General features: G+C 38.6%; 1 protein-coding gene across 2 annotated transcripts in view; it reads left to right on the top strand.

Annotated features, from left to right (window-relative positions):
- Nucleotides 1–21,276, top strand: part of LOC120537196 (organic cation transporter protein-like) — a 64,941-nt gene that overhangs the window by 13,112 nt on the left and 30,553 nt on the right. Inside the window, exons 2-5 of one of the 2 annotated variants that reach the window (XM_039765951.1) lie at nt 9,125–9,271; nt 12,428–12,559; nt 13,440–13,543; nt 17,514–17,668. In XM_039765951.1, the coding sequence (XP_039621885.1) occupies nt 9,125–9,271; nt 12,428–12,559; nt 13,440–13,543; nt 17,514–17,668 (538 nt within the window). Of the gene's footprint in view, nt 1–9,124; nt 9,272–11,804; nt 11,828–12,427; nt 12,560–13,439; nt 13,544–17,513; nt 17,669–21,276 lie in introns of those variants that run through there. The other variant, XM_039765952.1, reaches the window with a different exon arrangement.

Genomic DNA, 21,276 nt, shown 5'->3' with positions numbered 1-21,276 from the left:
TTGTTTCACTTTAGTTTCTCCTCTACCTTTTCCAGGATTATCCAGGTGCCCCCTGGTGATGGCCACGGTCCCCAACAGGGTTGAGCTTCCAATCTCTAAGTCTGTGTCCCCAATGCAATCCAGGGGGGCTGCCTTCTTGCATCCTGGGGAAGATATTGCCCCTTTCCCCGTCCTTCCCTTCTCCAGGCATCCTGGGGGGGTAAGGTCCCCGGTCGTCTGCACATGATAATATACTGTATTTTCTTTATATAGCACATTTCATACATTGACTGCAAGGTACTTTACATACATTACCATATAATGTCCCTTAAAATAATAATAATAATAAAAATACAAACAGATACTAGTACAAATGATACCACTGATATTATATATAATACCAGTAACAGCGCACTGCACAGTAATATGCACTGCACGACACTTGACTTGAGCATTCCTAGTTTTCATCCTCTTTCTCTGTACGTTTAGCATTTGTTTGCTCAGAGATTAATGCGCTTGCTGCTTTGAGCAGTTCTTCTTTTCTCCACCTTAGCGGCCCATTTCTTCTCTTCTTTCATCTGCATCTTTTCACTTTAAATCTGATTAAGTCAGTATTTGTGTCGCAGTTAGTACGTTTCTTAAGCTGGCACTTAAGTCTTCAATATGCCTCAAGAATGATTTAAGATATGAAGAAGTAGGGGAAGCGATGGCGAAGGTGGTAGAGAATGAGAACGGCGCCTGTACACATGTGACACACGGCCGCCCTGCTGCCTGCTGCTGAGAGTTGATTCTACAATAAAATAAAATAAAAAGAGGATTAACCTTGGAGGTCAAACATCACCCTGAAAGCGGATAGTAGACACCACGTAGTATATGTGTACCAAATGTTAGGTCAATAGGTCAAACAGTATGCGAGCTACAGGTGATTTAAAAATCCTGGACAGACAAATGAACAGCCACGGTAGCATATTATATAAGAGGATAATAACACCATTATCATTGGTTTAACAGCTATGTTCTGGGTTTGCACAATTAGCTGGTTGCCCCCAAATCTTTTTCTTCCATTCTCTGCAGTCCTGGGAATCTTTTCAGGTGAGACTCATACTTTTTTTTTTTTTGTATCTCACCATTAAAGGGGTATTGGAGCAGAACTTTCTAAAGCCACATGGTCTTCCAGATGCCAACTTCCATTAGCTAATTTGTGTTTGACACAAAAGAGGAACAGCAGCCTAACCTCAGGTCACAAAGTGTGTAAATATTTAAAAATGTCCATGTCCAGGTGCAGTTCCTGCATTGTGCCTGAGAAATGCTGATATACAGTATGTTCCAGCTTCCTTAGTTAAGACAATGTACAAATGGATGAATAAAAATCAAAAACCTCATCATCCAAACTTACATATGTTAACAGAGTAACTTAAAACTAATTAAAGTTATTATCTATGTATACAATATTATTGTCTTTAACTAATGATGTTGCACTTGGTATGGCTAAATAGCAATAGAAGAGAGAAACAGTAAATAAACACCAGAAAAAGGATCTCAGAGATAATGGACTGCTGGGGCTCATGGTGTTCAGAAATTCCAAGATGTGTTTACTAAGGCTAAATGGCCACCCAGCCCTACCAGAGATTCTGTAATATAAGACAAAACCAAGTCATTATGTTATTAAAACAAGATGGTCTGATGATGCCATACTAAAGTATTGTCCTGACAATGGAAATGACAAGTTCTAATGGACGAATGGAAAACCTTTGACAACGGTGCAGTGGCACATGGTACCAGAGCAGAACACCAAGAAAGAGTAGGAGCTTATAACTAATGATGAGCAAACCCTGTTAAATTCACTACGCCTGTTTTGTGCCAGAGACGGAAGGGTCTCGTGTCCGCCTTTGGGTTGCTTTCTTCGGGTAAAATGCCAAAAAAGATCTACTTTGACTGAGACAACATGGAAACTGAAGAAGCTTTGGAAGCTAACAGCTCAGAGCAGAACTGATAGAAGAAACTAAAAAAGGATAGAAAGTCTAAGGAAGAAAAGAAATTGAATAAACAAGTTCCAGAGGAAGAGTGTGAGCCATCAAAACCCAAAAAGGAACAGCAAGACCCTGAAGCTATCAGTGGAGATATCAGCTCCTGTCAAACACACTAAGAACAAACAAGTAGTAAAGTGGTTTGGGATCCTATTAGTAATGGAACATCAAAAATGAAAACTCCAGTAAAGAATCAAGCCCCGAAGGTGACTGTGACGCAGAAGACAAGGATGAAAAACTCCAGAACAAAAAGAGGGTGCTTTTTATTTTTAGGATTTCTCAAGAAACCGTAAATCTTTTAAAAGCCAGAGGCGTTTTATGTTTGTTTGATTTTCAGCCCAAATATTTTACCTATGAGTATGATGGAAATTATGTGATTCCTCAAGTTTGCACTGGAACTGGGAAAACCTTTTACTTTGCTATTCCTCTAATTGAAAAACTCTGATGCATTGGAAAAAAAAACTCTTGGTCATATTAAAGACCACTTTCAGAATAAAAAATTAGAACTGTCAAAGTTAAAGCATGTGGTGCTGGATGAAGTTGATGACATGCTGGAAATGGGCTTTGCTGAGCAGGTTGAGGAAATGTTTGGTACAGTGGAACCTCGGGTCACGAACATCTCGGACCACGTACAAATCGGGTTACGACCAAAAAGATTGCCAAACTTTTGCATCTGTTCACGGCCACACACTTGGATGACGAACAAGTCAGTTTCCCTTCCGGTTCATACGCGCCGATGATTTCCGCACGTGTTCAGTCTCTTCCCTGTGCATTCCCTGTACAGCGAGAGAGCAAGCTAACGAGTGAAAGAGAGAGCGAGAGAGAGAGCATGTGCGAGCGAGAGAAAGAAAGAGTGCAAGAAGGCAGTTAAAGATTAGCTTAAAACGTTGAAGACGTTGATTCAAAGATTCATAGAATGAAGTTCTTAAAGGGCAAGACTGGAGTTTGCTTTGATGTTCTAGCTCTAGTGTGAAGACCATTCAGGAATCTTGGAAAGACTCGAAGCGTTTGCAACTGTGTGTTGCAACTGAGCTGACTGAACTAGAAGAAGTGAAGCAAAATGGAGATAGAAATTCATCTGGTTTTGTCAGGAAATCTTTCCATGTTGGTGGAAAGAGAAATGGCCGGTTTAATAACAGAGGACAACAGAAGAGAAGCTTTGGCAGAGCTTCTACCTACTGAGGTATCAACTCTAGCCTTTGGCAATTTTGTTTTTCATCTTCAGCATCCTTCCAATATCAGTACAGTCAGCTTTTACTATAGTCTCTTAAATTTTCATTTTGTAAAATATAAATGATTGGAAGAAACTGTGACAATTGCATTGTGATGCAATTGCATTTTAATGTATATGCCCATTCACTGGAATGAGAAACCTCATTAAAGATATTTAGAAAATAAAATAAGATAAATTCACTTCGCCTTGAGTTGAGCAAAATCACAGAATTGTTTGCAAACTTTGGCAAACTCCTTGAAATGCATTGAAGTCGATGGGGGAGGAGGACCTGGGCTAGTCTTGACTGGTTTATAATGGTGTAGTGCACTTTTAAGTGTCCCTAGGAGTTAGGGAAAAGTCTGACAACTATACCGGAGTGATTATATGTGATCTGAGCTGTGAGGCAACATTGCTAACCACAACATCACCATGCCTCAAAAAACAAAAGAAGCAGACAGAATTAATACCACAAATAAAATACAACAAATCAAGTGATCCAATAAGTGATTAAAGTATAGAAAATTGCACTGTGATAGTGGCAATCCTTTGGCACACATTAGCTATGCCTGAGCAGAGTCATCGGACTGGCTTGTTTCATTGTTTCAAGTCCAGGCGTCCAGTCCCGGCATGAAAATAATTTTTTTGTTTAACATGCATCTGAGCGCACTCGGGTCCCAATCCGGGTGGTTTTACATTTGGTGGGTAATCAGTGCATGCTCCCAACCTCCTCCTCCTCCTCCACCTGTGCAGATGCTTTGTACTTTCTTATTCCATTACGAATAAAGAAACGGTTGGTAAATAATAATAAATCTTTTATTTATTTTATTTCACAGCATGTCCTATGTTTTCTGATGAGGGGAAGGAGGTGGGTGGGCTCTTTTAATGTCGGTTTTGAGGGGTTGCGGTGCTGCCGTGCAGGGTTTCAGTGTTATATGTTGTGACATGCGAGTCCCTGTCTTGTACCTCAAAACACAAGGCTGAGTTTCAGTACTTTAGCAAAACCAACTTTATTCAGCTTGAAACAGGAGCAGCATGATTATTTATTGTAGCGGGATCTACCACCCTCCTAAACACAGACACAGCAATCAGGCAGGGTCGTGGCCAGGTTAGAGGCCAAGTAATCTTGTTCCCTGTATTTACAATATTCCTTGCGTCCCCCGTCGACAACAGGTGCTTGTAGCATAACTACAGTCTTTTCGGATTTGCTTTTACGGCGAGCTGCTCCAGTGCTGAGAGCCTGCGGTTGCCCCAGCAACTGATAAGCTGTCTTCCACAGACGCGGCGATCAAGCTTCGGGATGCTCTTTGGCGTGTCATCCTGTTGGGGGGAGTCTCAAAAGAGTTTAGAAACCTTACAATATCAACTAGCAGTACTGGTAATACTGCAACTTTTTTGTTTATTTTTTTAAACGCACAGGGAATGGAAATCTGGTAGTGTTCTATTTATTTATTTAATTTTTTTTAGTTTGATACACTTTAATAAACCCCAAAGGGAAACTGTCTTGTCGCATGACCTTTGGAGGTCAGAGCTTTGTGGCTTTGGAACACGATTTTACCTTTTTAAGTTCCCTGACAACTCATACTTGGCAAATGAAGAGTCCATTAGTGGAAGAAAGTAAAGTGTGATTAGAAATGGGGAAAAGTAATGTGCAGTGCAGTTTAGTGGAAGAGGGAAGGGGTAGTTGCAGGATGTCTCAATGACTGAAACAACTTTTTTTTTCCTTGTGTGCTTGCAATACAGCAATGGTGTAGTCGGAACAATCTTACAGTAGGTATGTAAGAAACTTCTGCTTATGACTGCTACAGCTCTAAGATATCACTTTGTTCTTGCAACGCTTCATGGGGCGGTCAGAAAAAATTGTCAGCTGAACAACGAATTTCCATGGAAATATTCAGCAAACAAGGTCAGCGACAAACAAAGAATATTTGCTGCAAAAAACATTTTGTTAAACCTACTAATAAACTCTATCTGATAATTATGCAGAAATAGCAAAATTTTTATTACGCATGAATGGCTGTCATAAAATGGCACAATGGTTGGAAATAGTATTTCTTGTATTGTTATTTATAATTGTGCTCAAGTTTCATTGTCTTTGGGTTAGATTAAAATACTGAATTTTATTATGAGTCCTAAGAGTTTCACACTTTATGATAAGTTTGCTTTTTCTCCATTTACACTCAGCTTTACTGCAGACCCTTTCAACACAACATTTCTGATATTTTCTAATCTTTCAGGAGTTAAAATATCTGTAGTAGGCTTTCGCATTAAATCTGTGAACCTTTTCATGTTCATTGTGCCAAGTATCAGCTGGAGTGCCAAATTCTAGATGATTGAGAATGATACTTGAAAACAAAGAGGCATAAAAATAGAATCTTTTAATAATGTGCACACTGGTGGCCCACATATAAAACCACTTGGTATCTGATTACAAAAGAACTTTGCAACATTTGCTACAAAACTCCCTCAATTGTCACATCAGCTGAGTCATGTATATCTTTTTTTTTACTTTTTTTCATTTTAACAACAAAATAAATATTTGTCAATTGCATTACGGTGAACAAAACACAAATCAATCAAGGATGCAATCAATATTACATATATTGATGTTTCATATCAATCTTGTAATAGTTTTTTCTAAATTGTTTAGCTACACTCTTTAGTGTAAACTTCTCCCTTTTTATTCCCTACCTACACTAGCTTTACTAACAGTTAGTCGCTTCTCAGAGATGGTTTAAACCTACAACCGTTAGCAATTTAATATTTTGGTCCTTGTGAAACAGCTAGTTTGGGTCAGCATGCTAGAAACATGTCTACAAGAGCTGCCTAAAGTGACAAAGACTTTCACTCAAGCAGGAGTTTCATCAGGATAAATGAGACAGATGGTGCATATTTTTAAAAAGAAAAATTAAAGTTATAAAAGTGGTAAGATGGAAGAATTCCTAGTTTATAAGCCTCTAAAGGTAAAAAAATGGCAACAAGTTCATGTCCAATTCAAGAGCATGTTCTAAGGTCAAATGGCAAGAGAGGAGAAGACAACAAAGACTATAGATGGAGAAAATAAACTTCTAGGGGGGTCCAACTCCAAATGACTGTCCCACCCATTTGAATGTGATAAAGTAATTCAATATTACCTTAAAAAGATGGAAAGTCTCAGAAGATTCAATGTTGTAGTGTCCTCTATGATAGAGGCTCTATCCTTTTCAGAATTAAAAGTGGAAGCTGAATGCTTTGAGGGAGTATCTTCCAAGGGACGTTTTACAAGTTCTTTATAGACAAGGACATGTTTTTATTTTATTTTAGTCAGAGCTTCTTCCTTGCCAGTCTTCCATAAAGGCTCTTTTTGTGCTATGCCTTAGAGATTAGCCAAGAACATCCTCTTCAGTGGTAGTCATTAAGCTTTGACACTCAGTCACAGTTACTGGCATCACAGCAGCCTCTCTGAAATGTGCCATTCTTGTTAGAGGAACGGCCTGCCCTTGGCAATATGGTGGTAGTTTTGATTTTTTTCCTTTTCCATATGATGGACTACACTGATCACTGAGGTACATTCAATGCACAATGGTCTTGTAGCCTTCCCCAGATCTGTGCTTCTCTAAAATGATATTGTTTTAAATGCTGGGATGTCTTCATTTTGGTTTGCTCTGTAGAAATGGCTACCATGCTGTTGGACTTCAGCAAGAAAGGGAACATTTGTCCTTATACATTAATTGACAACAGATGATTCACTCATTTCCTACACAGGTGGAGGCCATCAACAAATTGAGTCAGCTGGTGAGGTAATACATGGCTCCTGCGCAAAGTCGGCCTTATATTTACAAAGGGTATGCATAACTATAAATATCTCAGTTATGAGTTTTCCATTTTTGGAAGAGTTTTCAAAGGCTTTTAATTTGTCTCTTTAATTTGGCCAAATGTACTGTACAGCACTTGGTAGATCAGCTGGAAAAATTCTTATTTTAAATATTGTAAGTGCAGAATTTGAGAAAATAAAAAGTGAAAATAATTTCTTTATGCTTTTTCTAGGCACTGTGTATCCACTCCCTGGGAAATGATTAGGTACACCTGTTTATCCATGTAATTATCTAACCACCCAATCATGTAGCAGCAGTGCAATGCACTAAATCACGCAGAGCTTCCGTTAATATTCACATCAAACAGCAGATTGGGTACAAAAGATCATCTCAGTGATTTCAACCGTGGCATGAATGTTGGTGCCAGGCAGACCAGCTTTGGGTGTTTCTGTAACTGCTGATCTCCTGGGATTTTCACATACAACACTCACTAGTGTTTACTCAGAATGATGTGAAAAAGAAAAACATCCTGTGAGCAGCAGATCTGTGGATGGAAAAGCCTCATTGATGAGAGAGGTCAGAGGAGACTGGCCAGACTGGTTCAAGCAGACATAAAGGCTGCAGCAACTCAGATATCCACTCTGTACAACTGTGGTGAGCAGAACAGAATGCAAAACACATCCAACCTTGAGGTGGATGGGTTACAACGGCAGTAGACCAGGTTGGGTTTCACTTCTGAAAGATGAGGCTGCTGTGGGCACAGGTTCACCAAAACTGGTCTGATGAATCCTGATTTATACAGAGGCACAAAGATGGTAGGGTCAGAATGTGCCATCAGCAGCACGGATCCATGCAACCAACCTGCCTTTTGTCAAAACTGTAGGCTGCTGGTGGTGGTGGTGTAATGGCATGGAGAATGTTTTCTTGGCACATTTTGGGTCAATGAATAGCAATCAATCATTGCTTGAATGTCATGGTCAGTCTGAGTATTGCTGATAACCATGTGCATCCTTTCATGGCCACAGTTTGCCCATTTTCAAATGTCTACTTCCAACATGATAATGCATCATGTCACAAAGAAAAGTCACCCCAAACTGCTTTCATGAACATGACCATGAGTTCAGTGTTCTTCTGTGGCCTCCCCAGTCACCAGGCCTGAACTCAACAGAACAGCTTGGTGGAATTGGAGATTTGCAGAATAAATGTGTACCTAACAAATCTGTAGAAACTGAGTGATGCAATCAGGTCAACATGGAGCAGGATCTCACAGAAATGTTTCCAATATGTTGTGGAATCCATACCATGAAGAACTGGGGCTGTTTTGATGGTATAGGGAGACCCTTTCATCGTATTAGTATCGTATTCCTAAGAATTTTTTCAGTGAGTGTATAAGTGTACTGTATATACGTTCTATAGACCCAGATGTCTATACAGTATAAGCACTTTTATGTTTTTAAGGAAATATGTAAACATTAGCAGGCTCCAATATGTTATCTGATGCAATCTATTGTTATTCTTTAATTTATTAGATTAGTACTTATTCACACACATTGCTTCCAGGGTTGTGTCATAATATGTGGCTGATGTAATCAAGATAAACTCTGCAACCCTGTGATGGATAGGGACAGTTAAATAAAGTGCATCTTTATATGTGAGTATAACATAGATAGGATCTTGGTTATGGAATAATTTGTAGGCTTCTTCTCTAATGGCATAAATGGCCACATGGTGGAGGACTAAAAGGAGAACGTCTGAAGGGATGCCGTTTGAAGGAAGTCATCAATCCTACATAATCAAAACATTTTCTATCTTTAAATTTTTAATCTTTATATATACTTTTCTGGTATTGCAGGTGAACTTTTGCAAAAACACTCCTAGCACTTCATTTTACTCTTTCCCATTACAGCAGTCTATAAGCAGCCTATAAATATGAACCAAGAATTCATTTTCAGTTGTGTCACTGTTATGTGTACAGATGCCTCAAGCATGGAGAGGCAGCCAGATGGTGCATCCCTCACCCTCAACATTGTAATTGGGCAGCTGTGGTATCTGGAAATTAGCATTTCAAATGAAGTTTAAATGAGTATTTTGATCATCTGGTTTAATTCCTCCAGGTCAGATCAGAGGAGATCCAGTTTGCTATACAAGGAGTAAACATTAGTGAAGAACAGCTGTGGAATGCAACTCTGCCAAGAGAGGTTGGCGCTCAAGGAATGGTGTCATGGAGCCAATGCCAAAAGTATGACCTGGAGCAGGCAAGGGTATTTTTGTTCTATTAAACATTGTAACCACCAACATTTTTCTAAGATAAAATAAAGGATATCTATTCATCCACACGCATGTTTACAAAACTACCCTTCCAAAAATCAGTGTTGCATGCTGCCCCCCGACCCCAACTCCCCAATGTGAGGCAGTGGGTTCCTTTTAAGCCATTCCCGGGAATGCTTCCAGTGTCATGCCATATCTTCCTGGAAGGATATCTGGCCATATATAAAGTAGAAAAGTACTCCCTAGAGAGTGCCCTCTATTGACATCCAGGGACACTATCAGGGTTGCACTTCTGGATTCCAATTCCCAAGAAGCCCTGCAGGTGTCCCAACTTGGCTACCACATGAGCGTACACTGCCACCTGGCATATCGGGGATGGAACTGCTTCCAACTCTCAGCTTCCACTGGTTAATCTGTTATTTTATACTGATTGGGCACAAAGCTATTTTATTGTCCTGCCAGCCAATCTATCTGTCATTCTGCTCAGGCCTCACGTTTGGGTATGAAATCATCCTCCTTCCCAGCCTGGATGCCTGTTTTCCTTTGACACCAATATTATATTCTATTCTATTATATTATATTTATATAAATGTCTACTCGTGTGTGTGTGTGTCTGTCTGTCTGTCTGTCCGGCCCGGAAGTGAGAGGTGGAGTTGGGGTAAGTGCTCCACCTCTGATAGTACAAAAGTGAGGCCAGAACGTTGGTGAAACAAAACATCCAAAGAGAGAGTCACTCGCTTATCTGCTAATGTAGAAGCAAGGCGAGCACATCTGCAAAATGGTATCCCTTTTACTTTTACTCCCAGCGCTAATACACAAGCAAGGCAAGCACATTGGCAAAACGAAACCTCCAAAGAAAGACGGTGGCTTAGCCGTTAATACAGAAGTGAGGCGAGCACATCGGTAAAACGAAACCTCATAGGAGAGAGACGCCCAGAGCAGTTCCTTTCAATAACCTCACATCTCTAAATTTCAATTTTTTTTTTCTGATAATTTCAATAGTTTCTAGGACTGCTTACACAGCTAGTTATATTATATTATATTATATTATATTATATTATATTATATTATATTATAACTTCATTTGTCAAGACATAGTGTGCCTTCTATATATTTGTGTTTATTGTTAGTCTTCTTTGTCATTTTTTGATCAGGTACTCAAACTTTTCTTTACATTGTGCTAATATTTTCTAACTTGTTGCATGTTAAATATTTGTTTAACCATTTGATAGTTATATTTCATTCTACTTTAAATTTCTACATGTCAGTTTTGGTCATTATATATTTACACTGCTGACTCAATCCTTAGTGTTTTATAAAGTCTCATACAAAGACAAACACTGAGCTTGTTGTCCTTTACTTCCTACAAATGACCCATCACTTAAGGCGAAGCGTTCTTTGAGTTTGGTTTGATTGTAAGTTTCTCACTTGATTAGTAATGTCCTTCTAATATTTCTAGAAGAGGTGAGAGGGCCTGGTGAGAAACTAGCAGAAAGTGGCTCTATATTTCTCTTATCTTACAGTTTATGGTAACCTACCCAGATCTCTTCATCGACATTTCCCTTAGACTTCAGTTTTGATAGGTCGTCAGATTACAGAGAGCAGTGTTGAGCCAGAGTGATTTTTTTGGTTGGAACTGTGCTGGTCACAGTCATGATGTTTGCTTTAAAAGAACTGCCAAGTCAAAGGGCATTGTCAGTAGTTACAGGGATAGTAGAAAGGAAAGAAGTTAGAGAAATTCAGAGCAGAAAGTAATTTCTTAGAGTTGTAGTTGATGGTGTTATGAGAGAGAAAAGGGGAAAGGATGGTGACTTCTCAATGGGTACCTTATAAAAGGCTAACTTTAGAATTTCTGAATTTTGTTTAATGGGAGTTCAGCTTAGCCCTGTGTACGCTTACATGAAGAGCAAATCATCATGAAGGATACTCCAGTTGGGCTGTCTGTATCAACCTCTTATTGTGCTTAAAAATGTACTTCTTCTACTGTCCATAACAAAGGAGGTCACCAGCAAGGCATACTTCACAATTTCTTGTAATTAATGGTGAGTGAAAAATCCAGGTTTAATTTTGCATGCAGTTTTATGAAAAAATATACTAGAATTTGTAGTTAGTAGTAGTTGATTTTGCATTTGCAAAATGTGAAATTCGATAAAAAGAGTTTTATGTAGGCTTTAAAGTTTTTTTGGAGGGGATGGTGGAAAACAAGGAATATTGCACCCAAAAACTTTGTTCACATGCTGCATATCGTCCACAATAAAACACACCATTGTGCACATTGCTGTGCTTTCTTCACAGGAAAATCTCAGTACACGTGAAGACACCCCCCATCAGTCTCCTAGTAACCGCCATTTTTCTTGATTCCTGCAGAAGAGGTTGAGGCTATGCACTATCCTAGTGCTGTGACACTTCAAGTTTGCTTTCTGTCTCTGGTGCATCTTTAGGATTGCATGGGCTGACATTGTGATCATAATTGGCAAAGAGGGGATCAAACTACCAGAACACATCTGTCGACTGAACAAAATATCTACATGTGACACGGAATGAGTCTGGTGACTTTTTTTTTTTCTTTTTCACTAGACATCTTTATTTAAATACTATATGACATGAAGACATGTGTACAATTAAAGCTTGTAAATTCTTCCGGACAGGACTAAACATCTTTGCTTTGTGTGAATGACACAGATTTCACTGGAAATGAAATGCAATTGTTTTTGTGAACTTTTTATGAAGTGAAATACTTAGTTTCTTTGCAAATTAATTTTAGTGTGAATCATTTTGCTCATTACTAATGATAGCTGTACATTTTAGAAAGCAAACAAATGCAGCTGTTCTAACTCAGTAGGCGATGCTGAAGGAAAATATGAAAATATAGTATAAACGCTTGGGTTTTTCAATATTTCAGTACACAGTACTAACACATGATGATATTAAGTCAGATCCTCCATTTTTTTAAACCATCTTTTCCTGATCAGGAGCCAATTAACAGGAACAATGCTAAAATATTAGCTTTTAATCACATTTCCAATATCATTTTACATTTCACTACTGCACAAGATTTATTTTATTATCACTAAAGCAAATAACATTGCATTTTAAAACAGTGGACATTCTATTATTTTTTTGCAGCTTAAGGTAAATATCTATTACAGGTCAACCTGTCGTTAGGCTTGGTGGACTGGAGCTGGTATGTTAATCAGAGAAACAACGGAAGCCATCAGGTGGTCTCCTGTCAGTTTTGGTGGTATGATAAATCAAGGTTCCTCAGCACCACGGTGACAGAAGTAAGTACAACTGTCTAGAAATGTTGAACATCTTAAAGTTAACTAACATCTATTTTTGTACATTTACAGAAACATTTTACATTTACTAAAATATGTTATGAACTAGAGTCCCAAGCCAAAGTAAATGTCAAAAAACACTCAAAATACCCACTAGAGGGGGTAACACCATTAAAACCCAGTTAGTCACACTAAGGGCAAACTTTGAATCTTTATAAATAAAAGATTTATTATTACAAAAATTGTGTTTGGCACAAAAATAAGACCCGAAGAGCTCAAAGGCAAAGCAGTTACCTGAAGGCGGAAAGGCAATCCAAGCTGAACAAGCCCCAAATACAAATCCAGAAAGTAAATCAAAAACAGAATCAAAAATCCAGAAACTACAAAAAGCACAAAATAAACACAAGAGAAACTCACCAACTGCCTAGCACATTTACAATGAACCGCAAGGGACTGTGGGCTTTCCTCAGCCTTTATACGGCTGAGAGCAGTCCGTTGATGGTGAACCACCCACAAAACTCACAGAACATAACAGAAGGAAGGAATCAAAAATGAACAAAACATATAACAATGTCATTTGCACTGCAGCCAGGGGAGGAACCCTGCCTGAAATATAACTAAAGAAATCACAAACTGAAGCAGTTCTTATGCTAATACTCTGCTTCACTCTAAACTAACCTCTTCTTCAGATCTCAGCTTGATATTCAAGAATTATGAATAAAGGAGCACTCTGAGAGTCTGCCTGTCTTGACAGACCCTTGCACATTATACTTCTGGTAGATTTACACTTACAAAACTGTCAATAAGTGTTGTTCTTATAACAATATTTGTTTTATGCTGTGATTGTATGTAGTCGCTTTAGACTGCTACCTTACTCTTGCAGTGGGACATTGTGTGTGATCGACATTGGTTACGACAACTCGATACAACCTTTTATATGGCTGGGGCAATCATTGGATCTTCAGGAATGGGATGGCTTGCAGACATGTGAGTAGAGCAGCAATGGGAAAAACTAAGTAAAGTCATTTGGACAAGTGTTCTTATAAATAAATGTTTGGGCTGTTAGAAAAATGCGGTATGGCTAAACTTGATTTGTGGCTAATTCATAAGTTAATATGTTTCCATAAGTAAAAAAATATCCTAAAAATGAAGTCAGATTGGATATTTAAATAGGTTGGAACTTCTTGAAATGAATAGGGACATGGTGCCATCAACATCTCACTTTACTATATATGAAATACTGGACATGATTTTGCATAACTATTCTAAGTGACCATTGTTTTTTTTATCTTATCTGTATAATTAAGTTATGAAAAGTGCACTTATCTGCAGGGTAGGTGAGAAGGCTTCGCAAATGTTGTCGGCAGTTTTAAAGTGAGTGAGAAGGCCTGCTGTTCACTTTGACTCTCGAGTGCCAACATCCTGGCGTTACTTCATGCCATAGCAGTGAAGGACATCTGTTTGACAATGTGAGTAGCGGCAAAGTTACTGGCTGAAAATGAAGGCGAAAAATATGCTGGTAGCCACATGCTCATGCCTGACGAGACAGATGAAATATAGAGAGGAATCTGCCTAGATCAAGGCTGCAGGGGTCGAAGGTCAAAAGTGGTATTGCTGGCTAGTTTGTGTCAGGCTGGCATTAATGATTGGCCAGATAGATCGGACTGGAATAAAAGGCACCCAGCAGGGGTTGTCTTTTCATGGTCTGTCTTGAAGGAGAGAAGGTAGCTGAATAAATTATATATAGCCAGTGCTTATTTTGTAAATGAAAAGGTGGCAGTACACATACATTACATCTGAGGTACTGTGAAGGTATATCTACATGTTTTGTTTATTTGGTGAAATAATGTTTGAAATTTTCAAATCATCAAGTGAACAGTACTGCATAATATTGTGCTTGACGGTTTAAAATTACAAACACAGAATTTCTGAAATTGAAGAATATCTGCCACAAGTCAATAAGGAGCTATACATTCTCCAAAAAAGATGAGTTACTGATGGAAATCTGTGAATTGGATCTGTTTCGGATAACTGTAGTTTTCTACAGATGTCCCCAGAATGGATAAATGTAGTACATATCAGAACCAGTTAACATAGAACCGGTTAACACAGTGACAGGTAAAAACTATTCAAACCTGGACAGCACACAATTGATTGATTATAAATCGATATATATATATATACAATTGAAATTACTTACAGAATCATTTAATATGTAGGAGATGCCACAACCAGTTTTCGCAGCCAAAGTGCCAGTACAATGTAACGATTCATACGATCACAAAGTCCTGTAATAAAGCGATACTTATTTATCATTCCTGTGTTTAGAGAGTTACTACAGTATTTTTGTTTTTTAACTGATTTTCCTGCATTTTTGTGCTTGTGCCATTTTCTTCCCTTTTGATTTGGATGACTGTTTTTTCTGTCCGCTTCATTTTTGTCCTGGGAGAAGGAGGAAGACAAGTTGTCTGATTGGTTGCTTCTGTTATTTTTTTTTTTCATCACCTTTATTTTTGAGCCATTGTAAGTACTGTACAGAATCACCATCACTTATTTTTGTTTATTGAAGTAGATACTGTATACATTAAGTTAGTGTCATTGCAGAGGACATTTTAAAAAAGATTTTTCTATGAATATTTTTTTTTGGTTCTGTGACTCCAAATTACACTATCTGTTCAGACATCCAGCGTTTGAGCATGTGCAGAGGTGCCAGGGCATCACATAGGGGGCTTCTGGAGAGCCTCTTGGAAGAACCAGTGCGAAAAAAAAGCAAAAATGTATGATGTACCAAAATTCAGGAGTACACAAGAACAATTTTGATCAGAAGGGGATGTTCATTTTAACATACCTCATTAATCCTGATTCTTCCATTCTCTAAATACATTGGGGTTCATGTAAGATCATTTTTCACAGACTGGCCATCGCATGCGCATAATAAAGCATAAAAAAGTGCATAATAAATATAGCTCACCATAACGCAAAATGAGCTTGTTTCCCTGTGACGAGACAGTCCGATCTAGGGGTGATGGTAGAGAGAGGAGAGAGGTTAGGAGCACGCTCTGGTACAGCACATTGCCTCACCCACCTCATGACAAAGCAACTCAGGATCCCAGTCATTCAATGGGTGACACTTCAGCACCACACTAGTTCAGATGGAGTGGAACAGTGTGAGGTTTTTTTTTGTGGTGGCTGGAGTGCCAATTCTGGGACCAACCCCCAGGTTTTTCCCTGCAGGTTGGAGGTCCTACGTGCAGGGCTGGATGAGGGTTAACGTCACACCCAGGACAGAGCAATTGCGGGTTAAGGGTCTTGTTCAATGGTCCAACGAAGTTGAGTCACTTTTGGTGTTTACGGGATTTGAACCGACAATCTTCTGATTACCAGTGCTGAGCTCTAGTCTTTGAGCTACCACTCCGCCCTTAATGGTAGACAGTGATGATGACGGTAGACAATTAACTATTTTAAGTTGCAGAAAAACACCACAGTGATATACAAAATGATTTTGCTGATTGTTTTTGCTTATACTTATGAATGATTAAATATTTATGAAACTGAACATACACTAGGCCCAATTTTTATACTACTTTTCATTGACTACATACTTGGAGCGCTTGCATAATTTTCTGGCAATAAAGCAAAGACAATGATAATACGGTATCACTTAAGATTAGGTGTCTCTAATACACTGTACTTATTATCCATTCATCCATTATCCAACCCGCTATATCCTAACTATAGGGTCACGGGGGTCTGCTGGAGCCAGCCCCAGCCAACACAGGGCACAAGGAAACAAAATGCAGGGCGCGCACACACACACCTGCATGTCTTTGGACTGTAGGAGGAAACCCATGCAGACACGGAGAGAACATGCAAACTCCACACAGGGAGGACCCGGGAGGTGAAACCGGGTCTCCTAACTGCGAGGCAGCAGCGCTACCCACTGCGCCACCGTGCCGCCCCTGTACTTATTATGTAATTACTAATATAATTACAGAGTAACTAGGTGTTATTACCTTGTACTTACTGTGTAACGCTATAATTAATTACTCAATTGTAATTGTTATTTCACAATTTTTAAAAGTACATATGTACATAAAATGTAGAATATCAATTACAATAGAGTGCTTAACCACAGCATTGCATTGTATTACACAGTAAATACAAGGTAGTAACACCTAGTTACTCTGTAATTATACAAGTAATTAAATGGTAAGTACAGTGTAATTAGGGACACTAATCTAAAGTGATACTGATAATACTTCCTTTACGAACATGGAAACACAATAAACAAAGCAGACTTCAGTCTGATTAAGATACAGTTTTGACAACAATGATCATTATTTGGCATAACTATAGCAGTGCAGGCTGGTCAGTTGTATGACAGCCCATGGGGCTGGTGGGCCCACGATGACTGCAAGTTTGTTGTCTCACAGTTTTTAATATTAACAGGCTTACCTACTGGACATCATAATGAAAAGATTAACAGTGTTATCTTTGCCACAACTTTATAAAATTTCATTATGACTATTGGCCTTTGATATAGCTCATTGATGGTGAAAAGTTTTAATTGGATTTAACTTCATTTAATTTAATTTCACTAGGGCCATCAAATACTAGTTTCCCAATGATTGGCTATTATTATAGAAAAGGAAAAATGTAAGCACTGAGTGTATGAAAAATTAAAAGAAAAATTAATTCATAGGCTTTAGTTGTTGCTCCTCCTTCAGGTGTGCCATGGAGTGGAGAATGCAGACATGATACTGAGGTGAGAAATGAGTGATGAAGGGGATAGCACAAAGCCTGAAAGGACAAAAGTAGCCAAGAGTTAGAATAGATGTGAAAAATGAAGATGACAACAGGAGACATCAAATGATGGCCGATCAGTGCGGGTGGAGATGTGTGGACCAAGTTTAAACAGCTATTGTTTTTTAATTTCTCCAATTTGATTTTCCCACAGCTTTGGAAGAAAGAACATTCTTCTGTGCAATTTATTCCTGATGATTCTTTGTTCCCTTCTGGCTGCTTTTTCCCCAGCCTTTTGGTTTTTTCTCATAATGCGTTTCCTCATTGGAATATTCTGCCCTGGGGTGTACTCCATCGCTTATATCTTAGGTGAGCCTGGGTGTCAAACACAAACTAAGATGTGTTTGTGCGGCTGAATACTCATTTAGATGTGGTTTTCCCTACCAATTCTTTCTGGAATTTACTTAGAATTTTAGGTCAAATTTAAAATGATATATACAACAGAAAATAACTGAACCATGAATCATTTAAGCTGCATTGTTATTTATAATGCCTCAGCTATTGCCAGCTGAAAGCTAAATGTGTTGTATGAAGGGGGCTGTAACAGTGATGTAAAGTGGGCACAGTCCCCAGAACACTTCAATACCGTCTAGCAATTACCGTATATACTCGCATTTAAGTTCTTCCACGGATAAGTCAGGGCTTGATTTTACAGTATAATTTCCAGTATTTTTTAATATCAGTCATAAGTCAAATGCAGAAAACTCAGGCTATTGGTCCAAGAGATTATGATATGCTAACACCCACCTGAGAGAGTAACCATGGAGCACACAGTCTTTATTTTCTATGTATTGTGCCTACATGACCACACGGTAATACCCAAACTATTCTGAAGTGACCTTTGCACTGTTTTTTTTGTGTCTCACACCCTCATATACTGTTGTGATGTAAGATTTTGCATATTACTTGATAAATGTTTTGTATGTCTTTATTTATAATTTAGGCAAAGCAATGTAATTTAGTGTTACTTTGGTGAGAGGCATTCGTGTTTGCCTTACCCCACCGCCCCTTTACGACTGTCTCTTTGTAATTTTACGACAGGATTTAGGGATGTGTCTTAAACTAGTTTGGCGAGTGTTTCTTTGCTAAAGTCTTTCTCTCCTCCCCCACATAAAGCCAGGTTAGCTTATTGGCTGTAGGGGTTGGACAGAAAACCTATAAATCTGCTTGCTCAACCACATTCTCTCTCTTACTAACCAACATATGATGAAAGAAGCATCTCTCTTGCTAACCTGTGATGATGCAGAAGTATCTTTCTCTTGCTAACAACTGAAGAAGACCATCACACCATGAACTGAAGACAACAAAATGAAGAGCACAGCTTCAGCCATTTTGAACAGACATGTGGCTAAAAGCTGACTACCAGTGATGCCTTAACTAGAGACATTAAGTAACTACAAGTCTGTGTGCCTCCTGAGTTACACATCACCATTTTATCAGGTTGTATGGTCGCCAATATTCAAATGTACTTTGCATTTTGTTATTACTTATGAATATTATCAGTAACACATTATTTTATGTGTAACTTAATTCCTGCTTGTCTTTTTACTACATCTAATTGCCTGAGGTTATAGATCTAGAAGGGAAGGTTGGGATAAGTTATATAGAATAATATCTTATAAACGGTGGTAAGTCTGTGAGATTAGGCATTCTAAGGCTACATATTAATAATACAATAGGGGAAAGTAGAGCAATGTATATATTACTCTACCAAGATAAAACATACACCTTTATAGTAAAGAGCATCCCTTATCTATGATGGAGCATTTGATCAGAAGAAAATATGAAGCTGTTTTTAAATTAAAAGTCGTTGAAGTAGCAAAAGAAATTGGTAACTGCACTGCTGCAACACAATTTCATGTGTCTGAGAAACTGGTGCGAGATTGGAGGAAACAAGAAGATGTGGAAAAAAAAAACATTTAACTGTTGCATTTTTGAACGGGCATATAAGACGGGGTCTGATTTTATGATCAATTTTTCGGGTTTCAACACCTGACTTACAGTGGTGTGAAAAACTATTTGCCCCCTTCCTGATTTCTTATTCTTTTGCATGTTTGTCACACAAAATGTTTCTGATCATCAAACACATTTAACCATTAGTCAAATATGACACAAGTAAACACAAAATGCAGTTTTTAAATGATGGTTTTATTATTTAGGAGAAAACAAAATCCAAACCTACATGGCCCTGTGTGAAAAAGTAATTGCCCCCTTGTTAAAACTAACCTAACTGTGGTGTATCACACCTGAGTTCAATTTCCGTAGCCACCCCCAGGCCTGATTACTGCCACACCTGTTTCAATCAAGAAATCACTTAAATAGGAGCTGCCTGACACAGAGAAGTAGACCAAAAGCACCTCAAAAGCTAGACATCATGCCAAGATCCAAAGAAATTCAGGAACAAATGAGAACAGAAGTCATTGAGATCTATCAGTCTGGTAAAGGTTATAAAGCCATTTCTAAAGCTTTGGGACTCCAGCGAACCACAGTGAGAGCCATTATCCACAAATGGCAAAACCATGGAACAGTGGTGAACCTTCCCAGGAGTGGCCGCCAACCAAAATTACCCCAAGAGCGCAGAGACGACTCATCCGAGAGGTCACAAAGACCCCAGGACAACGTCTAAAGAATTGCAGGCCTCACTTGCCTCAATTAAGGTCAGTGTTCACGACTCCACCATAAGAAAGAGACTGGGTAAAAACGGCCTGCATGGTAGATTTCCAAGACGCAAACCACTGTTAAGCAAAAAGAACATTAGGGCTCGTCTCAATTTTGCTAAGAAACATCTCAATGATTGCCAAGGCTTTTGGGAAAATACCTTGTGGACTGATGAGACAAAATTGAACTTTTTGGAAGGCAAATGTCCCGTTACATCTGGCGTAAAAGGAACACAGCATTTCAGAAAAAGAACATCATACCAACAGTAAAATATGGTGGTGGTGGTAGTGTGATGGTCTGGGGTTGTTTTGCTGCTTCAGGACCTGGAGGGCTTGCTGTGATAGATGGAACCATGAATTCTACTGTCTACCAAAAAATCCTGAAGGAGAATGTCCGGCCATCTGTTCGTCAACTCAAGCTGAAGCGATCTTGGGTGCTGCAACAGGACAATGACCCAAAACACACCAGCAAATCCACCTCTGAATGGCTGAAGAAAAACAAAATGAAGACTTTGGAGTGGCCTAGTCAAAGTCCTGACCTGAATCCAATTGAGATGCTATGGCATGACCTTAAAAAGGCGGTTCATGCTAGAAAACCCTCAAATAAAGCTGAATTACAACAATTCTGCAAAGATGAGTGGGCCAAAATTCCTCCAGAGCGCTGTAAAAGACTCACTGCAAGTTATCGCAAACGCTTGATTGCAGTTATTGCTGCTAAGGGTGGCCCAACCAGTTATTAGGTTCAGGGGGCAATTACTTTTTCACACAGGGCCATGTAGGTTTGGATTTTTTCTCCCTAAATAATAAAATCCATCATTTAAAAACTGCATTTTGTGTTTACTTGTGTTATATTTGACTAATGGTTAAATGTGTTTGATGATCAGAAACATTTTGTGTGACAAACATGCAAAAGAATAAGAAATCAGGAAGGGGACAAATAGTTTTTCACACCACTGTATATGCAAGTATATACGGTAAAAAGCAATTAGAGGGTCTGTGGAGTCTGAATTTAGCTGGTCATCACATTAGTCTCATGTGCTACTTGGAATAGAAGAGACATGCATAGTACATTTGAATCTTAAAATCAATATGTATGTTTTTCAGAAATGATGATATCTTCTTTTTTTTTTTAATTAATAGTTTTTCAGTATTAAAATTACTTTTAATCAGTGAAATAAATTGTGTGAAATTGAACTGACAGTGAAACTTAGTGTCTTGCTTCACACAAGAATTTTCAAAATAAATTGCTTTTCGCTACCA

The sequence above is a fragment of the Polypterus senegalus genome, chromosome 10, assembly GCF_016835505.1.
Source record: "Polypterus senegalus isolate Bchr_013 chromosome 10, ASM1683550v1, whole genome shotgun sequence".
Classification (NCBI taxonomy): domain Eukaryota; kingdom Metazoa; phylum Chordata; class Cladistia; order Polypteriformes; family Polypteridae; genus Polypterus; species Polypterus senegalus.
Note: the sequence above shows the minus strand (reverse complement) of the source record. Positions and strands in the feature narration are given on the sequence as shown.